Here is a 15,833-nt window from a genome sequence, read left to right on the forward strand (position 1 = left end):
AATCCGCAGGGCTTACTACAGTACTTCAGCAGGAAGATTTGGGCTGCAAGAGCCGCGGAGCCCTTTGCAATCAGAAGTGCAGTCGGAAGCATTTTCGGGAGGGGAAAGAGGGCTTAGTTGGAAAGGCTCCCTGGCTTGTTTGCCTCTAGTCCACCTCTCCCCCCCCCGCTCGCCCAAACAGGGCTTGCTTTGCAGGTTGTCTCCTGCGCTTAGGACCCCCCCTCCTCTCTTAGTGGCGTCTAGAACAGAACAGAGACTTCCCCTTCTCTGCATCAGCTTTGGAAGCAGCAGGTGTTGGAGGAGGAGGAGCTGCAGCAGGCGGAGGAGGAGGTCGAAAGGGGGTGCATGGTTTCCCCTCCCTTCTGCTCCTTAACTATCAAACGATTTTATTTTCAGTCACCTCTCTTTTCTCCCGCCTCCCTCTTCTTCCTGGGTGGATGCCTTTGCCAATGGGAGAGGGAGATCGAGAAGGAAGCAGCAGCGGCGTCGGCGTCTGCCGGCTGGGAAATCCTTGTGTGTGAAAGAAGCTGGTACTGCGGACTTTGCCCTTGGCAGCAGCTGTGGGAGCCGCTGGCAGGAGCCAGAAAGAGGAAGTTGGGCCCTGCCGGGGGGGGGCATCTCTCTGTCCCCTTCCAGCTCCCGCACTAGGTCTCTAGATGCCCCATTTTCCCCGCTGCCTCCTTTCTCACCCTTGACCAGCATCTCCTCCTCCTCCTGCCGGAGCGCGCTCGCCGTCTTTGGGATGGTGCTGCCTTGATGGGGAAGAGGCGGCGGCGGAGGAGAAAGGCGCCTACCTAAGCGGGTAGGAGGGAGGACCCCCCCCCCGCGCGCCTATCTCTGGAGTGAGGGGAAGAGGCAAGCGTGCGATCAGCCGCCAGAGGATCCACAGCGAAACTTTTATTGCAGCTTCCACCCACCCACACATCCCCCAGCCATCCTCACCCCCGGACAGCATCCTGCGCGCTTGCAAATGGAGGGACTGCGGCTCGCAGGAAGATTCCTGGTCTAAATTGGAAAAGGGGGAAGCAGCAGCAGGAGGTGGTGGTGAAGAGCAAGGCACAAGTTAAAGAGCGACCAGAGAGGAGGCGGCCCCTCTTTTTCCCCCTTTTAATCTCCGCGACTCTCCTGGCTGCTCTTCGCCCCTCGCGATTTAGGAGGATCTCTAGGGGGGGGGGCACACACACACACACCCATATTATTGTCCTGTACCGGCTTTCCTTTCCTTCCTCCTCTCTTCCTGCCCTGCCGCTGAGCGATGGGCTTCTTTCAACCCTCCGCTCCGGCTTGATCCTGTGTCGCAAGGGAGGCAAAATGGACTTGGCCGGTTTGAAAAGACTTCGGCTCTAACTGAATGGCGCGCAGAGATCCTTAAGACCCTCCTTGGGTGACTCTCTCTTCCTCCACCCCCCCCCTCCACCCTCTACCCCCTTTTGCTGCCTTCCCCTCAACCCTAGCCTCTCCTCTTTTTGGGTGTCTCTCCCACCACCTTCCCCGTCCGAGAAGCGAGCTCGAGGAACTGATGACGGACCCATCGCTCACCCCTCCTTCGATGCATCAAAAGAACCTCCAGGGCCGGGAAAGGTTGGCCTCGAAATTCTCCAAGAAATACTTGGGGCTGCTTTTAGTGTTGTATGAAACTGGTGATTAAAGGGGGGGAGCCTGGAAAGGAGGAGAGGAGACGAACCCTCCCGCTCCAACCTTCACTTTCTCGAGCCTAGTGGCTCCTGCCGGTGGTGGACTGCGATCTCTGGAAGTGAAGCTTGTGAGTCGAGGGCTCTTGCTCTCCCTTCCCCGCCTTGCCCTTCTCGGCCAGTTATGCAGACTCCCTGTGGTGGTTGCTGCTGCTCCTGCTGCTCCTCCTGCTGCTGTTAGGATCCGATGCTGGCCGCTCCGGAGCCAGGGGATGGAGATGGGGGGCTGATCATCGCCAGACGACGGTGAGAAGGGAAAGGAGAGAAAGAGCTGGAGAGACGGGGGCGCTGATCCACTTGGGTTCAGCGCGAAGCGCGCGTGGGCTTCAGGCTGCTGCTCGGGTCTCCCTCCTCTTCCCACCGCAGGAAGCCCTCTCGTCTCTAAATGGAATTAGTGGAGATCGAAGCCCCTTGTGTAAGGAACAGACATGATCCATGGGCGCAGCTTGTTTCACAGTAAGTAGATCTCCGCCGGATCCCTCAGGGCCAACCGTGCCCTGTGCTGCCCGTTGCCCACATTGGCCGCCGCCACCACCTTCTTGGGCAGAGAGGATTGTGTGTGACCCAACTAGTAGAGGAATCAGGTGCGGGGAGCTTAATGGCGTAGGTGTAAATACTCCCCTCCTTTTTCTCCTCCGCTCCCCCACCCCCCGCATTAAAAATATATAAATAATTTTTTTAAATGTAGCTACTGAAGATTTGTTTGTTTTGACTAGGATGGAGTTCCAATCCGAGAGCTTGTAGCTTTCAAAGTCATGCGTAAAAGAAAGATTGGAGGTGGGGGAGGATGCCCTGCAAAACTCTCTTTACCTGCCCCCACCCCTCCTTGAGCTATTGAGGTTTCAGGCCGCGGTAAGCTCCCTTACAGTAGAAGTCAGCAGCACTGGAATCGATGGGACTTAACCACGTAATTGTGTAGGAGCAGAGATTAGACGTTTACCAGTCTGGCTGCAGTCCTAAATCATTAACTTGGAAATAAGTCTCACTGAAATCAGTGGAGCTTACTTCCATGTAAAAGGGTCCAGAGCCCTCTACAGAGCCCCCATTTGAGGCTGCGATTTTGACCAAACCAAAATGACACATCCATCTTCTGTGCCAGTTCAAGGACATCAGCATTAATCCGAAGTATAAACTCATTGATTACTGTAATTACTAGGGATTAGTGCCAGTACTGTATTCGGACAGTAGTTGTTTTAGTCATCATCATGGAAGGATGAAATCCAAGTATTTGGGCTCAAGTTGGTGATTGTTGATTCATCCAGTTTTGAAGCAGCAACCTTCCTTGGACTTACTTCACTAACTGGAATTTTAATTTTTTTAAAAAAAGTTGTTATTGTGTGCGCATTGTGTTAAGCACATTGCAATTAAGCAAAAGTTACAGTACACACACACACACACACACACACAATTCCTTAATAGTGGAACAGTTTTGGTTGTTTTTTTAAAGAAGGAATAGTACAAAAGTGGAGGGCATGCACATATTGACATACAGAGCGCATGCAGTTGAGACCAACTACTAGGATTTAAGCCAATTTAATCTTATGTGAGTGTGCCCACAAACATTGTGTAAAATGCCTCTGATATCTGTTTTCTTTGTGAAGTATCAAAATAGTTTGGAACATGAGTGGTGGCCGGGGAACTTTCCTTTGTCTTCTACTTATTTGCCCTGTTCATGTCTTAAATTAACTTAAGCTGTATCTAAATAATGAGCAGGAAGGCACTTGGAGTCTACACAAACTGCACACACAAAATCTAAGCTTCCTGAACAGTGTGGAATGTGGGGAAATACTGACAAGGATGGCCCAATGAGAACAACTCTTGTTTTACCTCTTTTAAAGCTCAATGAATGGGACTTCTGTGTCAAGATAGCAGACTGTCCCTTTCCCCATTTGCTGCACAGCTTGCCTTTCTGATGGAGGCCATAGAAAAAGTAATCAAAAGAAGGGAAGATAGATTTTGTATTAGTACATTTCTAATCATGTGAACGGAATTAATTAAAAAAATCAGTTATGTATAACCACAGCCAAGTTGTTAAGCGTTCAGTTGCCTAGTAGCTAATAGGAATGCATAACATCTACAGTACTTTTTAATGTGCAAATGGGTTTGTGCTATCTAGCTCCATTTGATTATAATCAAAGAAAATTCTGCCATTAAATTTAATAGGATGCGTGTTCCTTTTATTGTGCCTGCAACAGTAAATCACCATTATGCCCATTTTTCAGATGTAGGTGAAAACAACTGTATGATACCCTTCAGTTTTATAATTTTCAGGAGTTGACTTCCAGAACTAACTGAGGCTGCGATTCCATGCAGACTTAATGACCAAGTTCATGTGTTTTTGGATCAGGGTGCAAGGCTACAACATTTGATGTAGTTAAACTCAGGACCCAGTCATCAGTATTTTATGTGGAAGTCTGTTAAAATGAATGGTGACTAACTGCAATTAGAACTGAGGTATCCATTCCAATTCATGTTAATGAAAGGCATTAAGCGTGCATAAGAGGGCACAGGACATAATGCATTTGTATTATATGGCATTGCACGCTCTCTCTCTGTTAACATTGACTTTAAAGCCACCAATTCACAATGCATTCTTCAAAACATCTTCTTCCAAGAACAGCACTGTTCCTTACTTTTCTGGGATTCTTGAAACATCACTGGCTGTGCATGACCAAAAAGTGGTGCTTAGGGAAATCAAAATGTTTTGCACACTGCTAAGAATTATGCCTTCATTTTCCTATATTATTAGAAATCATGTAAAACTTAATCATTAACGTAACATAAGCATTCAATTTTGACCTCTTTGGAGTTATGTCAGGCATGCTGGAACAAATGTTTTCAGCTATTAGAAATTGTGTTCTCCCTCAAAGAGGGCACATGTTGCAGTGAGACATGGCAACCAAACCCTGTGTTGTGCGTGGGTACGATTGGATAGCCGCAACACCCGATTGGTAGGTCCCTCGATGCAGGGCTCAATCAGGCCAATGGGATGCTGTCTAAATGGATCGAGGGACCTATATATACCCATGCACGTGACCCAGAGCTTCCTCTTTGGTCTGTGCATCGGAACACCCGCCCACCTCTCCCTACTTTTAGGGTCTTGTGCTTGACCTTGCTATGCCTCTGTGTGTCATCTGTTGTTGGACAGGGGCACGGCAGGAATTTCCAGTTGGCTGATTGGCTGGTGCCATTTGGGTTTCACCTGCCGCGTAGCAAATCATCACAACTTCACAGAGCGGATAGGCTCTGGTTCAGGTGATAGGGATGGGGGAAGCGCTTTCGCCATCCCTATGTAAAGGGTATTCTGTTAAATGAATCCAGGAACTTTATGGTTTGGTCAACCCTGTGAGAGGGTTGTGCCCATGCCTGAGTCCAGGGGGACATCTGGGTGGAGGACATAGCATGTCCCCAGCTTTCTGCCTATCCTGGTGTACACCCTAAGCTGACCTATGCTGGTGCCCTGGGTCAGCGCTACCTGCAATGGTGCAGGGAGCTAGTCAAACCAGAGCCTATGCAACCACTCACTTGCTGTAATCAATAAAGTTGTGGCCTAAATTCTGTCAAAAACCAAACCAAAATTTGAGTCTTGTCTGAATTAATTTAAGGGGAAGGTTTAAAGGTCTTAACACGCAACAATGCAACTGGAATATATTCCCTATTATACCCCTCCCCTTGTTCTGTGGCCTCCAGCAGGCCACATAAGTTTTATCAGTCCCGGTCTCTGCATTTCTAAAATGCCATGAAGCAACTCCTATGCTACAGAATTTCTAAAAAGTGTTTTGGGGCTCCAAGGCAGCAAAAGATATGTGCTTGAAATGACACATTGGCTAAATGAAGAGTTTTGCCCATGTCTTACAGAGTTATAATTAGCCCTGCTGCTAGATTGTCCCAGAGTGCTAAATAACCTTTGTGGCATGGGATCCAGCTATGCCACCTGAAGAAGGCAGCGCTTTTCTTTCAAGGATGTCACACATTATATCAAAAGGCAAACTATATATATATATATAGTGTGCTGCTCAATGAACACAGTCTCCGCCATCTAGCAGGACCACTGCAATTCGGAGTGACGTCATGGGCACTTATTGGCTACATAGTCCTCTGACATCCTTTGTTGGATGAGGTGTGTGAAACTGCCAAGTTGCTAATATTTATTAATTACATTTTTTATCCTGCCCTGCCTCCAAGGAGCTCAGGCCCAAGATCACCAAGTGAGCTTCGTGAATGAACAGAGGCCTGAGTTCAGGTCTCCTTGTAGCCAGTGCACCGACTGTTTCTTCAGTGATACATCTTCAAATGTTGTCTTGAAACTACATATAAGGTTTCAACTCCTGTGTGAGATTTTTCCAGGCTGAGCATTCCGCTGTCATGCACAATTCATCTAAGGTGGTTTCCCCCCCAGGGACATCTCTGTATATGTGTGTGAGACAGACAGACAGACAGACAGACAGACAGACAGACAGACAGAGAATATATATATAAGCTCTCTTGTTTCCGCTGAATCATTATGAAAATCACAGTACTGCTTTTAAATTGGAACCCGTAGGACAATCCCACACTGCGTAAAATGAGGTGTGACTATATTTTGAACTGATAAGATAGCTGATGCTCCAATATTGTTCAGAAAGGGCCTCCGACCCTGCAGAGGTTTTTTTTTGGGGGGGGGGTGAATTGCAGGTGTCTGCAGGGGAGAAGAGGCAATGGAAAACTTTATCTTAAGACCGAAGCCATCATTGTTAGTGGCATCCATGTGACAAATGTGAAATATAGTTTCTCTGGTCTAAGATATGTGTATCATAAGATAAAGGTTTTGGGATCTAGCAGTGTATGGGCACACATGCATCTTGACTGGAACAGTGCCAAAATGGAAGAAAGGATGGAAAGGTGCTTCATCAAGACTCAGCACATCAAGAGACTCTAGAAACTAGTGTGTCTGTATGAGCAGGGCAGGTACAATTAATATTTTATCTGATTTATTTAAACCCAAGTTTGAGTCTTCCTAAAGAAAGTCTAGCAATGTTTCTTGGTACCCACAAAGGATGAATGAGTGCTCAGGATAATGTGTATTTTCAGTAGTTTCTTCTCATTTTATCCAAATGTCTACTAGCTTGGAGGCAGTAGAATTGATAATGGCCTGATTGATGGAGGCTTTGTTAAATTTGCTCATTGGATGACCTTGAAAAAACAAGTATCTCCTAGTCTTTGCTCACCAAATATAAGAACAATTAACTACGCCATCACATGATTACCACCTTGCTTGTAATAGGGATTGTGGAGAACCAAATGTGCTAAATGTACCGTAGGAGTGACCAATTTTTCAAGCCCTCAAATTGCAGCTGCACTGATTCACAAATATGTGAACCCTTATCTAGAAAAGACATACTGTGTTGTGCTTTCAATAAGCACAGAATCAATTTCTTATTTCTTTGCACATAAAATACACATGAGTAAATGGGTAACTTCATTGTGCTCATGTTTCAAATGGTAACAGCTCTGAAGGATTACTGAGCCTCATGCATTGCAGCAATCCATCTCTGAAGGAAAAGTATGTTGACAATCATGCAAGATTTATATAAGAAACAAAAACTTCCAAGTATCGTTTGTAAATTGCTCATGCAAATGATATTCAGTAAACTGAATGTATTCTTAAGTATGGAGTAACACCAGCAGATGCTGCGGCTTACAGAAATGGTGGTTATGCTCTTCCTTCTTATTAAGTCCTCATTATCTCAAAGTATTTTCTCTGCTGAGTCAGCTTCTGATCCCAAAGTGCTCTGCCAATACAAACCCCACTAAACAGGATTTCTGCTGGAGACATGCTTTGAGGACTGGCTGGAAACCAGCTTGGCCTTATTCACACGTCTAAGCTCACAATACCGCAAGTTAAGCAGGCTTCTAACAATACTTAATTAACAGGAAACAACTGAATTCCTGTGGTCCATGTTTTAGTCTAGTCAGTTATATTATTGGCACACTCCACAAATGATCTCTCGCTTATTAGCAGAGGTACAAGCCAAGCTACCAGAATAGTTCCAACAGCACTTACAAAGCACCAGACGCAACACAACAAACTTTTTGAGAACTGAGCAGTAGTAGAGTTAGCTACTGAACCTAGTGGAGCATGCTGTGGCCAAGGAGGTCATGTAGGTGGGGCCAATAGGGTCACATGGGCGATGATAAAGGAGGTAACATGGGCAGAGACAAGTTGTCCTGGTTTTCTTCCCATCCTCCTACCTTGCAAAGGTGTAGACACAAAAGGATTGCAGTTGTATAAGTCCTTAATACCTAACTAAACTGAGAAGTGTTTAACATTGGTCTTAGAACGGGTTCCTGCTGTCACAATTTCTAGTGTGGGTTAATGTCACAATAACCACACACTACTCAGAAGTCAGCAGCACTAAATTCTATGGGGATGGCTACCAGATAGGATTGAATCCTCAGGTTAGTCTTAAAGGTGCCACATAGAACTTTTAACAAGGTCCTTTCTAAATTTTCAGCATTACGGAAAAAGGTTTCCCCCTACTCAATTTTTTTCACTTCTATGCCGCCTTTCCAGATTATGGAGGGCTTTTAAATGGACCAAGAGTGTAGGAGACTAGGGTTAAAGTCATCACTCATCTATGAAGCTCCCTGGGTGAACTTTGGCTATTCACTGTCAACCTATGTCTCAGGTTTGTGAGGATAGAATATGTAAGAGGAGAATAATGAATTGGTTCAACCCAGAAAAGTTGGTCATGGGCAGGTAGCAACAAGAACAAGTCAATTCTATGGGTTTTGGTGGCTGCCTTAGGGTGCAATCCTAACCATGTTTACTCTGAAATAAGTCCTGTTACATTCAATGGAGTTTACTCCAAGGTAAACAGAGTTGATTTATTGACTGTGTATACATCACCTCCCCAAACAGGAGTTCTCTGGATTTCTCACAAGCAAAACACAACAGCTAAAAATGTGCATTAAAACCAAAACATCATTAATGTGCAATTTAAAACATTGTTAAAAGTAGATGTCAGGTTAATACTTTCCCAAGAATAAACATGTCAACATATAGACAGTATACAATACACAGGACAACAGGAAAAGAGTCTGAAATGTGCTTTTTAGCTTTACCGGTAACTGATTTTTGAGTGGGTGGGATGAGAGTGAAAAGGCTGTGGGGAGGAAATATTGAAAGAAAAGAGTGGGGAGGGAGGGACGGGGCCTGAGCACTCATAGGAAATAAGGCAGGAATGCAATCCACCACTCTACCCAAGCCATTTATTTGGGACAGAATTGCTTGTTACAGGGTTGTGACCAGCTAGTAGTGATTATTTTGATTGTCTAAGCAGAGTTGAGCAGAAGCATTTAAGAAGCCCCTCAGTCAGTGGAAATGTATTCATAATGACTGTGGATGACAAGAGAAAGACTGGACTATGGCTCTGGAGATTTTGGGGGGCTCTTGGAAGGGTTATGTGCCACTTTGCCCAACAGAGGAGCCTCCCCCCGTGGACATGTCAATTACAAAAATAGACCAAGAATAGACCATGTTGACAAAACCATAATATTTATTAAAATTATACTGAAAGACAGAGGTCACTAGAGAATTTAGTACAGTATTGTATACCAGAGCTGGCAAAGACATGAACTTTGTGAACCGAACAGAGGCAATAACTTGGTTTGGCTTAAGTAGACCAAATAAGATAGTTCAGTCAATTACTAAATGTCCTTGTAGCAAGTGGAATTTCAGATCTAAGTAACACCAATAGTAATGGTTTCTAGTGTGCAAAGAACTATGAGGAACTTCTATCTAAATTAATACCCAGTTCAATCAAAGAGTATTAAATTGTGTTCCCGTCACCAATGTGCCTTTTGATCTTCAACACTGTTCATATCAAAAAATCAGATCACACAGCTAAGTGCAACTACAAGATAGGTATAGAGAAATTGCTCCTTTTTTGTTTATTATTTGTGAAATGCTGTCGCTCTGATTGTTGTTACAAAGCTATTATTATAACTAATATATTTCTTTATTTTTTTCAGTTGTAGCAAGTTTTATCATCCTACATTGGGCTGGGGCAACAAAAAAAGGAGCAGGTATGTTTTTATGGAGAATATTTCCATTATCTAGAGTATTTTAAATTATACAAACCTTTAAGGCATAAACTGGGTTTATGTTTATGTTTTTATTTGGCTTAGTGTTTTTCTTTTAATGTTTGCATCCTTGACAACTAAAAATGATTATGGAACTTCAAAACAAAAAACTTTGGCCTACTTAAGGCTTAAATAATAATTAAAAACATAGTAAACAAGATTCCTTATTTACAGATAGTATGGATAGTGCCATACTGATCAGATTATTTAATGCTGGTCTGAAATAAGGAAAGTTCAGGACACAGGAAGAAACAAAAGCACCTTTTAAGAAAGGAAACGGAAATGATTAGCTGAAAGCCATAAAACACCTGGGCAAAGTAAACCTGTGGTGGCTGGTGAATCACAGATTTGGAAAATGCAGAAAGCAACGTAGCCCTGTCCACAAGTACAAGGTACAACTTATGATGTCACTAAAAATCATGTTTCCTGGCTTGTAGTCTGGAAGGCTTGTATTGTACACCTCAAATATAAAGTGAGTATTATATCCATGAGAGTTCTTCTCTGACTTGGAAATACAAACTCAGCATCTCCACAAGAACAGAGAGTGTGCTTTAAATTTAAATCTATTCATAGTCAAGTATAATAAAAAATAACAGTCGATTGTAGTCCAATCTTATATCAATCTAATATAGTGTATCCAACACTGCTTGCCCATTTAGAATTTTCAGGTGATGGTAGGGAATGCGGGATATTTTTCTGAGACCTCTCTAAAAAATACTTGTAATTAGTGATACTTGTAATTAGTAATTAGTTATTACTGTTGTTATTTGTTTCATTTCTATAGTGCTTTATACTTTAAGGAAGAAGAAAAATATCAAAGCAGTTTACAAACACATTAAAACATCAAATAAAACAATCCAGAACAAAACATTACTGATCATTACTGAAGAAAGTAAAATATAAAGTATACATTCAAAGCAACATAATAAACAGGAAACTAAAATGTCATCTTTAAAGTTTCAAACTAATACACTACCATTTCACCTCCACTCCCCCATTTTATTCATTTGTACCCCACTTCACTTGAAAAAACAATGGTGGTATGTTTCCCCCCCCCATTTTATCCTCACATTGCTTCCTGTGAGGAGGCAGTGACTGGCCCATGGTCACCCAAATGAGTTTCTTGTCTGAGTGGAAATCTGAATCCTAGTTTCTCAGGCCCTAGTCTAACGGTTGTATGATACAGAAATGTTCCTGTCTAGCAGGACTTCTACCCAATGTGAGCAGTTGGAGGGATGCACAAAGCCCCAAGTCTAACCAAAACTCTTTTACTTACCTACGCATCTACTTATTGCAGCGTTCCAACATAGCTCTTTCACAAGCACCATTGCACACATATCATGCTACCATCAACCTGTGCCTTTTAGATATGGTAGTCCCTGTTGCCCTGAAGGGATAAACTGAGTTACGCAGAGAGAAAGTGAAGTTCACAGCGATAACAGCAAGAACCTTTATCGAACTAACAGAACTGAACCACAGGGCAAAGCAACTGCTTGTATACATTTCTGAAGGCCTGCGCTACTCACACTCATGTGATTGGCTGTCTAAACTCCCAAGCTGCAAATCATGACTCGCAGTTCAAGGCCCAAATCCTGAAATGTTCTGTGAATGCATATCATGTACAGTATTGAATCAGAATACAGGGGCTCAGAATCCTTAGTCGAGGCTCGGGCTCAGGCAAACACAGGCCGCTGAATACATAACAGAGAGGAAAAGGCAACTCAGGACAGATTAATAAAAATCACAAGATCTCCTTCATAAATGTAGCCATCTGCCTATGCAGCTTGGAAGTCAGTAAGTCTCACAGTCCCTCCCAATCCAGCCAAAGAAATTGGGGCTCAATTACTTTTGCACAACAATTTTTTTAAAAAAAATTTAACTTCTTTTTAAACACAATGATTTTCATTTTAAATTTTATATTTTTGTAAACTTGGAGGCTTGGGTTTTTTTGACAATCAAACAGCAATTGCATTCTGTTAAATACGAAGAAAAATAAATGAATAGTTGAAATACTCTGCTATTCAATATCCTTTGCTGTCTATGGAAAAGTCTCCCTGTCTATCTAATGGGTTCCTGGATGTGAGGGACAGGGGATATCGCGAAGTCCCTCCCCTCCTGAGTTCAAGCCCGTCCCCGAGCAAAGGGGAAAGCAGGGAGAGTTCCGATTCCAGTGGGGAAGCAGGAAGTCGTGTCCGAGGCTCAGGCAAGGTAGAGGAGCCAGGGTCCCAGGTGGGACAGGAAGGGGCAAGCAAGGGGGGAAGACCCATCCCCCCAACTCCAGAATTACGCAGGAAGAGGAGGGGCAAGAGGATGGGTCTGCCAAAGCTTTTGTGTTGGAGAAAGACGCGCCAAAAGCCATTAGGAGGTTCTGAAACCGACTGACCACATCACTCCGTGTAAATAGCAATGACTTGAGCACTGTAAATACGCAGCACCAATAAAAGAATAAAATGCAGAGCTGCGTGGCGTCGTTACTCTGAAGTAGTCCACTCCGGCCACCGTGACAGCAACCTCCTAATCATTTTTGGGCTACTTTGGAGTTGCCGGGATGAGCGTGTCAGAGGCGGAGAAGTGGAGGCAGATCGCGGAGCAAGCCCAGCTAGAACTGCAGCAGCTGTCGCTGCAGGCGCAGGGAGAATTGAAGGCAGCTAAAGAGGAGACTAAGAAGGTCCAGGACGACCGGCTACAACTTGCGGAACAGGTGAGAGAGCTTCAGGAAAAAGAGCAGCAATTAAGGGCGGTGGCGGTAGACCTCCAAAACAAGCTGGATGCAGAGAAAAACAAGGCGGGAGGGGCACCCCAAGTCCAAGTGCTGCCAGGAAGGAGAGCTGGGACCCTAGTTAGCAAGTTCAATGGAGACCCGAAGGAATTTCAAGGCTTTGAGACTGAGATTGTGTATGCTCTTGAGCTGCACCACGATGAGTTCCCTGATGATGAGCACAGAGTAGCGTTTATTGTGGAGCACCTTACCGGGGCAGCCAGGGAGTGGCTAAGACCGTTAATTGCAACAAGGAATCCTTGCATGAAGAATGTCAAACTATTTCTAGAAGGTTTGAAAACGATGTATTCGTCCGATAGTCATATGGACCAGACTAAGGAGGAACTTCATAATCTACGCCAAGGAAATATGACAGTTCGCGCGTATTGGGCGAAATTCACCATGCTGGTGCACAGATTGGGGTGGGAACTGGGGTCCCCCCCAATGCAAGCGGCGTTCTACTTGGGGTTGCATGAGGAGGTGAAGGATGAGCTCTCGAGAGGTCCAAAGCCCAGTGATATGGATCAGCTGAGCAAAGCGGCTCTGGCGGTGGGGGTGAGACAGGAATCCCGGTGGAGCGACAAACAAGCAACGCGCGCAAAGCGGGCTTGGTTCCCACGGTCGCAGGAGAAACCACTCCCCCAACAACCCTTTCAAGCCACGCCTGGGGCCAGCCAGGACCAGGAACCCATGCAGATTGATAGCGCGCGCGCGCGGGCTTTTCAAACCCCAGCGGCGCCAAGACGCAAGGAGGGAAAGGGCGGGAATTGCTTTCTCTGCAACTCCCCCCAGCATCTCGTCAGAGACTGCCCACATCGCAGGGAGTGGCAAGGAAGGGCGGGAACGGTGGTGCCCTCCCCCACTGACGCAGCACCACAGCAGGGAAACGGGAAAGCCTGGCTGCAGGAGACAAGGGGCAGCAGCCAGGCACAGTCAGCAGACAACAGCCCCAGCCCACCCACCCGCACAGAGAGGAGCAGAGCCAGCCCACCCCTCCCAGAGCAGGAGTGGTTCTAGAAGTCACGCTAACGCTCCCAAATGGCTATCCCCTGACAGTCCTTGCCTTAATTGACAGTGGTGCCTCAGCGAACTTCTTCTCGAGAAACTTTGCAGAAGAGCACCAGATCCAGCTTCTGCAGCTGGATTTTCCCCTTCACGTGGCAACCATTGACGGCAGAGAGCTGCTGGGGGGGGCCATCACTCATCAAACCCCCCCCATGAGAATGACGGTGGGAAGGCACTCAGAGACACTGGCATTCAACGTCACCACCATCTCAGACCCCCCCATCGTCTTGGGCATGAGCTGGCTGGCGCGCCACGACCCCTCCATCAGTTGGCACCAGAGATGCATCACTTTTGGATCGGACTTTTGCCTGGAACATTGCATGCAGCACCAACCAGGGGAGGGGCCTCCGATAGCCACGGTGGCCACCATGCACGTCAAAGGGGGTGAGGCGATACCCAAGCCGTACTGGGACCTGCAGGAGGTCTTCAGCGAAGCGGAGTCCGACCACCTACCCCCACACAGGCCTTTTGACTGCCAGATCAACCTGGTGCCAGGGGCAACTATACCCCCAGCCAAGCTGTACGCCATGTCAGACCAGGAACTGGAGGATCTGCGCGCTTTCATCGACAAGAACCTCAAGCGGGGGTTCATCAGAGAAAGCAAGGCAGCAGGGGGCAGCCCGGTCTTCTGGGTGGACAAGAAAGACACGCAACAGCGCCGCCTGGTGGTGGATTTTAGACGGCTGAATTCGGTGACAGAGCCAGTGGCTTTCCCCATGCCCAGAGTGGATGATCTCCTGACAGCAGCACGCAGGGGCAAGATTTTCACCAAGCTAGACCTGAGGGGGGCGTACAACTTGATCAGGATCCGGGAAGGCGATGAATGGAAGACCACGATGTTCACGCCTCTGGGCTCTTTTGAATATCTGGTGATGCCCTTCGGGTTGCAAGGGGGCTCAGCCTGCTTCCAGGCCTTCATGCACCACGTCCTGGGGTCCCTCCTCTTCAAGAACTGCCTGGTCTTTCTGGATGACATCCTTATCTATTCCAATGACCCAGTGCAGCATGTGAAAGATGTCAGGGAAGTGTTGCAGCGCCTGAAGGAGAACCACCTGTATGTGAAGCTGGAGAAGTGCAAGTTTCACACCAAGGAGGTGGACTTCCTGGGCTACAAGCTGTCAGACAAGGGGCTGGCGATGGACAAGGACAAGGTGCAGGCCATCCTGGACTGGCACAGCCCCAGGACGCGCAAAGATGCCCAACGCCTACTAGGCTTCGCCAACTTCTACAGGAAGTTCATCAAGAACTTCTCTCGCGTTACGGCTCCCATCACTGACTGCCTGAGAGGCAAGCAGAAGTTCAGGTGGACACCAGAGGCGCAAGCAGCGTTCGAAAGCCTCAAGAGGGTGTTCGCCTCGGACCAGAACCTGTTCCACGTGGTCCAGGACGCGCCCCTACGCATTGAGACAGATGCTTCTGAGAAAGCTGTGGGCGCCATTTTGTTGCAACTGGACGCCAACAGGGAGTGGAGACCCTGTGCCTTCTTCTCCAGGAAGTTGACACAGCCCGAGCGCAACTACACCGTGTTTGACAAAGAACTTCTTGCGATCCACGCTGCGTTCAAACATTGGAGACACTTCCTGGTGGGCGCCAAGCACCCCATCCAGGTGTGCACAGACCACAAGAACCTGGAGTTCTGGAGAACTGCCAGGGTGCTCAACCAGCGGCAGATACGGTGGGCAGAGTTCTTCTCGAACTTCAACTTCTCCATACACTACATCCCGGGAGAGCAGAACGTCAGGGCGGATGCCCTCTCCCGCAAGCCAGAGTACATGGAGGAGGAGGAGCCACCAGCCCCAAGGCACATTTTCCCCCCGTCGGCATGGTCCTGCGGAGCAGCAGTGGTGAGCGAGGCAGAACTCACAGCACTGACGGCAGCGGATGACTTTGCCAACCGCATCTTCAGAGAACTGAGAGGGGGGAGGGAGCAGGCAAAAGACTTTGCAGAACGCAGAGGGCTGCTTTTCTACAAGGGGGCACTGTACCTGCCCACCACCCAGCTCAGACGTACGGTCCTCAAACAGATGCACGACAACCCAACGGCGGGGCATTTTGGAAGGGACAAGACCACTCACCTAGTCATGAGACACTTCTGGTGGCCAGGGGTGAGGGAAGATGTTCGAGACTATGTACGGGGCTGTGACACCTGCCAGCGGGCAAAGGTGGTCAGAGCAGCGCCACCAGGGTTGCTGGAG

At 46.9% G+C, this 15,833-nt stretch overlaps 1 protein-coding gene across 1 annotated transcript in view; it reads left to right on the forward strand.

Moving 5' to 3' along the window:
- Positions 1 to 371: 371 nt before the first annotated feature.
- The window catches only part of NETO1 (neuropilin and tolloid like 1), a 106,102-nt gene continuing 90,640 nt past the window's right edge, over positions 372 to 15,833 (forward strand). Inside the window, exons 1-2 of the mRNA XM_088675287.1 lie at positions 372 to 2,147; positions 9,705 to 9,758. Coding sequence (XP_088531413.1) covers positions 2,120 to 2,147; positions 9,705 to 9,758 — 82 coding nt within the window. The 5' untranslated portion in view covers positions 372 to 2,119. The remainder of the gene's footprint in view (positions 2,148 to 9,704; positions 9,759 to 15,833) is intronic.

The sequence above is a fragment of the Zootoca vivipara genome, chromosome 8, assembly GCF_965207765.1.
Source record: "Zootoca vivipara chromosome 8, rZooViv2.hap1.1, whole genome shotgun sequence".
Classification (NCBI taxonomy): Eukaryota; Metazoa; Chordata; class Lepidosauria; order Squamata; family Lacertidae; genus Zootoca; species Zootoca vivipara.